The sequence below is a fragment of the Scomber japonicus genome, chromosome 1, assembly GCF_027409825.1.
Source record: "Scomber japonicus isolate fScoJap1 chromosome 1, fScoJap1.pri, whole genome shotgun sequence".
In the NCBI taxonomy this organism is placed as follows: Eukaryota; Metazoa; Chordata; class Actinopteri; order Scombriformes; family Scombridae; genus Scomber; species Scomber japonicus.
The window spans coordinates 28,856,908-28,865,984 of record NC_070578.1 but is presented as its reverse complement, the minus strand read 5'-3'; the positions used below and the strand labels follow the sequence as shown (position 1 = coordinate 28,865,984).

Genomic DNA, 9,077 nt, shown 5'->3' with positions numbered 1-9,077 from the left:
AATTAATTTTGATTAATTCAGCAAATGTTTCATCTCTAATATTCAGTTTACACAAAATGAACTAGACAGAAAAAGCTCATGATGTTGATTAAACAGGAACTGGATAAATTGTTCTCCTTTATTTCAAAGAACTGTCAAATATCTCCTGGTTTCAGCTTATCGAATGTAAAAGTTTGTTGCTTTTCTATAATTTATATCATTTTAAATGTATATTTATCTGCCATATGATTTTTGGACAAAAGCCATTTCAATACATGGTGCTCAGGGTTATTCTCATGAGAGGCAGTTTTCTATCGTTTTATGGAAATGATAATGATGGGTAGTTGCAGCATCACAGCGGGTAATTTTGCATCAGCCAAATTAATTAATGAACTGATCATCTCTGCACTAAATTGATTGTTTACGCTGCTTATTCATTTTCCACCTGTGCCAAACATCTCGCCTCTGAAGGTGAGAAGGAAAATGAAAGAGTCCCAGGGAGACAAACATCCACGCGTCTCACTGGCTGTGAAAGATGATTGACTCTTGTGTAATTAAAAAATTAATTGTTGGGATGTAGCTCTGGATCCATACTTCTTATAGTCCATCATCCACAGTGTTATTTATCACAAAAAGAAGAGTGAGTGGGATTAAGTTGCCAAGGCAACGTGTCCTCTGATCCACCACTGCAGTTGTTTCCTCAATGCTGTGAGGACATCGGACTTAAAGGGTTTTTCCATCCTTCAAACAAGCTTGTGTGTTTTTGCCTTGATTGTTCTGATCTCAGAAAAAATTATACATGTAAATCACTGTGATAAACTTTACTCATGTGCTGTGGTTATGTGTCTCTTGGGATAACAGCTATATTTAGTGCTATGTAAATCAACATTGGAGAAAAGACGTGCGGTGGCGGAGCCTCGACAGGATGCAGCTCCCTCCTCCTCTGAGCTTTTCATCCAGGAAAAATGCCTCAACACTTTCACAGTGTCAGGAATCAGATTTGTAAGCTCTTTTTTCCACTATGTTGATTTGTACACAGCATCCACAATACTAATTTGTGTGTGGGGATTAGGAGAACCTCCTCACGCCCAACTCATGACCCAGCACTGCAAAGTCACAACTTGAAAGAGAGAGAGGAAAAAAAGACTCTTAACTCAGAATTGTAATTAAACTAAATTTTAACAATTGTCAGTTCTATTGTACAATATTGAACAGAAGTCACAAAAGTTTACAAGAGGCATTGGTTCAAAAGGAAGGATCATACTTTGTGTTATGCAGGTTCAGGTGACTTATGAACAGTAGGGCTCAAAAGAGAGATAATAAGCAAAAGTCCCTTCATAGACAGCTCAATCTCATGACCTCAATCTCAAGATCAGAACAGTGATGAAAAATGAAGACTCATAACATCATCAGTATTATCCAGTAAATATGTCACCACAACATGTTCCTGTGATTTTAAATGTTTCAAAACAGCACACTGCTGTAAAAAGCAGCTTTGAACACCATCATCCCGTAAAAATGTCCTCCATGATTAAACTTATGAAGCCAGACATTTTGGTATATTTAATATGTTATTGTACATCTGTGGAGGCTCGATGTTGATTTACTTGGTTTGTTCTAGAAACACTAGTGGCAGAGAGGCACCAAAATAAATAAATATGTAAAACCAAAAACCAAGAATCTGACAGGATTGTAGTGAAAAAGGTCCATGCCAGCTAACCATTTTCAGTGAAGTACACTTTCACATTTAGTCACCCAGCGAACAGCACCAAGTCCCCTCACCCAAAAATAACCACCACCATAACAAAAACGAGTGTGTAGGAAGCACATCAACAGCCTTGGAGAGACAGACGTCTTTGTTCTACAAATGGACAAAATACTATTGCACACACAAGTCATTTAAACACTACACTACAGTCATGGCAAAATGGGGTTCCTATTATTATTTTTGGATGACTATGTTTCTGAAGGAAAGCTCCTGAGATGAGAAGGTTTTCCTTCTTTATGCGAAAATTATCAAAAGGACTGTTTAGTGAAAACACCCACAAGAGAGCTGATGGATTTCTGCTCCGGTCCTTCCTCAGTAGTTTTTGTGCAAACACCTGTTTCCTCCTTTGTGTTTCTCACTGCATTAACATCCATTAACAACATTAACATTCTCAAGACGGGCTCGCCTGCCTGGGTTTTCTTTTACATATCAATTTATTAAAAAAGGATGATTGTGTTTTTCAACGTGATCATTTTTTCCATCAGGTTTTCTCACAAAAAAAAAAAAAAAGCTTCAAGTTATTATTATGGTGACGGTCATCACTTGGCCACTTCTCCTTTCCAGGTAGAATTAGACTCACCTGGAGGCACTTTGTGTCACGGCCGTGTGTCATATATGTGCATATAATTGAATGAGTACAAACGGTCTCCTAACACACCTGAGATAGACAAGAGGCAACAGCGAGGACAGTCTATAGAAATATTTCATCTCTAGTTCTCTGAAGGGGCCACAAGGATTAACACCAATTATTACTTGAGTGATGCTGAACAGCATTGTCTTTGTGTGTTATTCGTTTTAGCCCTTTTAAGTCCTCTCTTCTACTCTGCTGCAGCCTTGAGAAAAAAAGACAGATGGACAGAATCTAAGAACCCACCACCAGCTTTTTAAAACCGTTTCCCCCCACAGAAACAGAAAAGTAAGCTCAAAGTGTGACTCTTGATTTAGTTTCAGAATGCCAGCGCACAAAATGGAGCCATTTGTTGGAGCATGCTGGCCCTCCTTTTAGTGTGCCAGTGTCGCTCTCTCTCTCTCTCTCTTTCTCTCTCTCTCTCTCTCTCTCTCTCTCTCCAAAAACATTTCTTTCTCACATGGTAGTGTTTATTAGTAGCCAAAGCTAATTGTTTCTGAGTGGACATCACTTTGGGGGAGTAGGTGCCACATAGTTTCTGCCCTGAAGACATACTGTAGTGAATCCTTCGTACCTGACCTCCGACCCTCTCGGCACAGTGCCACTTTTTTTTCTCAGTTATCAACACCTAGCTTGGAGAGCCCCTGCCTGAACTCATGCAGCTCGTCTATCTTTCCATCAAGAATATCCATGAACTTCTTCAGCTCGCCCTTCATGTTGCCCTGCTTCTGTTGACTCTCCTCCATGTCCAGCTGAAGACCCTCTATCCTCCCCTCCAGTTCCTTGTTTGTCGTCTCTGCAGCCTGTGAACAGAAAGATAATCAGAAAATAAAATTAAGTTTAAATGCAACAAAGAAGTCAAACAACAGGAAGTCCAGCTCAATCTCCCGTTATGAACGTTAACATTTAACTTTGAAGTGTGCCCTTTTTTATCCATGTTAGCAGACGTCACACAAAAGATGACCTTATTTGACTCACAGCTACTTCCAGGAAAAAGATAAAAGCAGCTCAACTGGCCTTTCAACATTTTACCTCATTATATGCGACAAAAAAAATGGTAGTCATCAGGACAATCTAACATTTAGGAAACATGCTCATTGTATTTGTGGGGCTGGAAGGGTAAAGCAAGTCTTTCAGACGAGCAGGCGACATGAGTGACACATTAATGCCAAAGATACCACTGAAGGGAGGGGTTTAAAATAGGAGTGCTAAATGGGTGTTGCGCCTGCATGACTGTATTCTGCAGCTGACTCCTGAAACCCGATCTCCATGTGGGGTGTCGTCTTTAAATAGAGGGGCAATATGACTACAAACACAGACGTTGGAGTAGGTAGAAAAAGAAAAAGAAAAAAAAGAAAAAAAACATGTTCATGTGAGTGGATTAACTTCAATTTGGCAGCAGGGAAGTTTTATTTCATCGACTAATTTCTATGTGAATGGAGACTGGCTCAGTTTTTGTTTCAGGCCTCATGAATAGACGAAGGTATTCGAGAAATCCCATTGTCTCTGCTTCTCCTCCGTGTGGATAACTGGTTAGATAAACTCCTGCTTCAGCCAGTTCTGTTGTCACTGTCATTCATCCAGCTGGCTGTTGCAGAAACAAACCAGGCGGTCGAGCTTTGTGCGGCACAGGAACTTCAGGCACGCCACTGTTGGTTTTATTCTCCTCCCTGCCCAGCTTGAAAGGCAGCACATGCACGACAGCCTGGATGATAAAATCCTGCTCTGAGTCAGTCAGAACAGGGCGAGAGATGAGCGTCACTATCAATGCGGCTCATGTCAGACTTGGCACTAATGGGACGTACAGTCATTCACAGAGCCTGGCTTTCTGGTTTCACAGAAAGTCTTGATATTACTCAATGAAATAAACCCGTCTTGAAGAACAAGTGCTCTTTGTTATGAGGTAAATGGCAAGTGACGGGTGTGAATCTGTATTGTTCCAAGACTCTCACACCCAACTTCACCTCCTCACCTACAGAAGTGTTACGTATGAGCTTCAGTTTTTTCAGCAGAGCTCTCAAAACAATTTCAGCTGTTTTTGTAGCCAGCAGATCAAATCTGCACTGCTAGGAAACTAACAAGCCGTGACAGAGATGTAGTATCTCTGTTTCACGGTTTGTTGGTTTGCTACATTCGGGGAGTATACCTTTTCAAAAAGGCAGCGTCACACTAGGGTTGAACTTTCATTAATAGATACACTAACCAGAATGTGCATTAGTAAGACACGTGATGTTGTAATGTTGGGTCACTAGCCTTCAGGCAGAATGATGAATAGAAACTCTCATTCTCCATCTCCGTCTGAAAGCGCTGCTTACGCCTCAGAGCCTGTGTGTTACCTCGCTGTGACAGCCATCATGTCCTCACGTGTGCTGCAGAGCTCAGGGTCTGTGCAGTTCTCTTTATACTCTGCTGTATCTGAGAGAAATGAGGGTTTGTGGGATTTTCTGAGTGCTTTGAACATACCTGCAGTTTGGCGGTGATGGTCTCACACTCTGCCATGAGCTGAGGGATTATCTCCGCCTGCTTCCTCAGGTTCTCCAGTTCCTGGGAAAAAGAAGTTTGGTTGTCTGTTAATCAAACGTCAAGAAATAAATTGATCCTTTGTAGATTGGCACAGGTGTGCTATAGCACCCCTCTTTTTAAAAAAATGTCTTCTGTATTTGTCATTTATACTGAACACTAACTAGCTATTTATCTGGTGAGGGCCAGGTAGGTATCATTTGAAATTTTCTGTACTGTCAATCAATAGCTGATTTTCAACCCTTAACAATTTCTAGATATCTTATGTTGAGGATTATCAACAAATCCTTTCCCCCCCTTTAACCAATGAAGTTGCATTTTCATATGTTAAAAAGGATCATTTGATATTTTAGGAAATACACTTATTTGCTTTCTTGCCAAGCGTTAGATAACATCTGCTTAGCTTAGCATAACTAAATCTTCTAGCCAGCATCTGAAACTCATCAATTTACATGTTATATCTTGATTATTTAATCTGTACAATCACAATTACTGCCTATTTTTTCTTGGCCAGGATCAGTGACTTCCTGAATGAAACACATGATATATAACATGTTAATTATTGAGCTTTAGATGTGCTGGTACATTATTGTTACCTTTGGACAGAAGCTAGCTAGCCGTTTCCCTTTTTTTTGTTTGGTACCATGAAGTACTAAGGTTCGACACCCGGCCCTAACAGAGATACACTTACATGTTGTTAATTTGTCAGTGTTGGATAATGTACACTTTACCCTAAGAAGAAAACTATATCCAAGAAGGAAGCCGAAATGCAAAGCAGATAAAGAAAAAAGAAAAAGGACGGTAAAAAAAAAGGTTTAAAAAAAAGAAGAAAACATCCCAGACTTTGAAAACTGAAGATGCATCCTTGACTCTGGTTTTTCGCCTCATGTTCATGTTTGTTTTCTATTATCACTCTGAAAACTTCATCCCTCCCCTGGTTTTAAGACAAACACTACACACAGTTTCAGAGCATCCATCACTGCTTCAGGTGCTTCTACGCAAAGAAATAATTGGCTGAGTCTTTGTAGTCACCTGCAGCAGCTTTGTTCTGTCAGTTCAGGGCTGCCCAGCGCCGGGTTCAGCACCACAGTGAATGCTTAATAATTCATTTGCACATTTTTAATTGAAGGCGTTCGGCGTGTGCATTTCTAGAAAGGGGTGAGTCACTCGGCAGATGAGCCTCAGTGAGCTGTCTGCTGTATCAGTGCTCTGCAAACAAGATTACATTCGGCTGGCCTCTCGGTCAGTTTTAGGGCATTTTAACAGATGTACACAGCTGTGGAAACGCTGAAGCCCCTGAAGGGCACAATTCTTTGATTCTAATCTTTCAAAATCAGCTCCAGCTCTTTGAACTACTTTCCTTTTGTTGTATGAGAAATACCGAATCTCGAAGAAAAGATTTATACACTATTAATACTCAGGCTGCCAAGTGGTAAACTAGAAAATCCTGGACGCGCCATTTATCTCTGGGAATTTATGCAGCATAGTCATTTCAAGCTACACAATCAGCTGAATCTCTGTGAATTCAATACAAGTTTCAAATTGTTTGTTGTTGCAACATGAAATCATCGAGACTCATTGTGATCCAATCACTCAAACCACTTCCTGAGGTGGTATGGGACACATTTGACCACATGTATCCTTTGTAGTGTAAAAGTTAATGTGTCCTGATATGTCCCCAACAAGAATGTAACAGGAAAATGTGTCATCAATGGAGGACGTGGCGTTATTTTGGTGAAAGTGTGACAACAGTTGAAAGAATGGAAAGGATCATAAATGTTGGAATAGCCCGTACATGTATATCAGTTCTTGAAACATTTCTATTAGCCCTTTATTAACCAGCACTAAAAACAAATCTGGCACTTGTCTGACATGAAAATGTGGACACAAGTGTTCAACTCCAGACGTATAATAGAGACAGGTGTGAACATCTCAGGTATCCAGTTGTGATCGGATGTTAATGGTAAGTGTAAACAGGACCCGACAGAAAGCACTAGCAATTATTGAGGGGTCAAACTGTAAGAAATATCTAAAATTAAGTGGCCTCACCAAACTTGACTCAAGACATGACAAAGAAGTACTGAAAAAATTTATTTTGCTGCTGAAATAAAGAGATAGGAATTTTCTTTAAGTATTTTTGCTGTTTTTCTTGTTTTTTTGTTTCGTCATGTCATGTCATGAGAGGGAGACCCAGTCAGCGTAGAAAAAAAGAAAGGTAAGACTCCTAATCATCTGAAACAACATTTTACCAGCAACAAGCAAAGGTCAGAAGACTGTGTGGCCGCGCAGGACTCATCCTCATTAGAAATAACAGCACCATCAGACTACACTGAGCTGACAGTCACATAGTTTGGATTATAGATGACTGATGTAGGAGACATAAGGCAAAGCCACTAATGGTATTTGTGCCAAAATTCACTGCTGCACTGATTAGAGGCAAAGTCAGTGGATGAATTTATATTCCCTGGCCGGACCATTTCCACAGTGGAGTTCAACGGGAAAACCAAACAGGATATCAGCAACAAAAATTTGAACTGCATATGAAAATATGAACAGCACAGAAAATTAAATAAAGAAATTGGAAGAGAAAAGACAACAGAGCAGTATAGCAGTATAAGGTCTGGGTTTAGCTGGGTCAGCAATCCATAACAGAACCCAAGATCCCCTCAACAGAACCCATCATTTCCGACTGAGGTTTAATCAGCTCCCGAGGGAGAGGAGCGGTACTCAGTAAGAACAAAAGGCAGAGAGCTGGTACACAGTGGAGAAACTCACTGAAAAGTGGGAATGAGAAAGTAGATCTGTAATTTCAGGAGATGGAACAGTTGAGTGCAAACCTAAGAATTATAATTTCTTTGATGAAGAGAGGATGGTTAGGGATGAGCTAAGATAAGACCCTCTGTAAAATTAGCTTTTTGTAATAAACAGCCTGGCCACAGCCCAGCGTTTCATGACCGATGTGATGCAGACGTCTCACCTGCTCTTTCTCTTGTAGCTCGGTCTCCAGCTCCTGCACTCGTGCACTCAACTGGGCGTTTTTCTGCTTCTCCTGATTGGCTTCATTACACTGGGCTTCTAGTTCTGCGATCTAAACAGCGAAAAGGGACGAGGCAGAGAGAAGAGAGAGAGAGAAGTTTTTACAGTTTAAAGTGTGACAGAAGTTCTCATTCTTGTTTATACACCATACATGTCCTACATTATACATTTTGTGCAGTACTGGACATAATGAATATTATAAGTAGTGGCATCTTGAAAACTAAAAGCAAAAAAAAAAAAACTTGAAAAATGAACAGTATCATTGCAACACGAGCCCAGCTGCACTAACAACTGCCCACATTGATTATGAAACTAGAATGATTCTATTTTTAGTGGACACAGAGGCGAGACTGGTGCTGTGAATACAAAACCTAATAAAATGCAAGGAGGGACTTGCACATCACATTTCTAAGTCATAAAGTCACTCCCCTGACACTGAGAATCTATTCATTTTTGACAGTTCGTGGCGCAGTAATTATTCTTAGTTGTCTTTTTTTGTTTGCAGAATCAATGGTTTGTGTGAGTTATTTAACTTCGCTGTAGGGGTGCATGACTGGATTACCTTTTCCCTGAGCGCGTCACTCTCCTCCTTGCAGGCACTAAGTTGTTTCTTCCAGCTTTCTACATTAGCGGAGGACTCCTGCAGTGCATCCACCAGCCTGGCATTATTTTCTCTTAAAGTCTGCAGCTCTGTTTCCCACTTCTTGGCGTTGGTGTTGCTGCCAGACAGGAGAGAGAAAAAGAGAGAGAGATCCAGAAGGAGAGTTATTAATGGACACATTTTTAGACAGGTTAATGTTGAAATGCCAGGGGCTTGTGCCCACTGACATGACACGTTATGCTACAAAATCCTTCCAAACATAGCTATTTAATTAGCGGGCATGTGCATCACACTGTCAGGAGATATTTAGACAAGAGAAAAGACAGTGGTGAGAGTAGTCTCAAAAGGTGTAATGAGCTGTAGCCCTGGTATGTAACAACACACACATCCCTTCATACCACAGTATCTTATCAATGCGGTTGGAGAGGTTCTGATGTATATTTAGTATGCATCACTGTTCCCTTCCTTATGCATGGCTGGGTTCAAGTGTGCTGCTCTCCTTCAAATGTGGACCGACTTGTTCTGCAGCATTCTGCAGTCCTCGA

General features: G+C 40.6%; 1 protein-coding gene across 1 annotated transcript in view; it reads right to left on the bottom strand.

Moving 5' to 3' along the window:
- Positions 1–1,139: 1,139 nt before the first annotated feature.
- Positions 1,140–9,077, bottom strand: part of homer2 (homer scaffold protein 2) — a 31,748-nt gene continuing 23,810 nt past the window's right edge. The window contains exons 6-9 of the mRNA XM_053321901.1: positions 8,494–8,650; positions 7,873–7,983; positions 4,839–4,919; positions 1,140–3,178 (exon numbers count right to left, since the gene is read on the bottom strand). Of these exons, the coding sequence (XP_053177876.1) occupies positions 2,990–3,178; positions 4,839–4,919; positions 7,873–7,983; positions 8,494–8,650 (538 nt within the window). The 3' untranslated portion in view covers positions 1,140–2,989. The remainder of the gene's footprint in view (positions 3,179–4,838; positions 4,920–7,872; positions 7,984–8,493; positions 8,651–9,077) is intronic.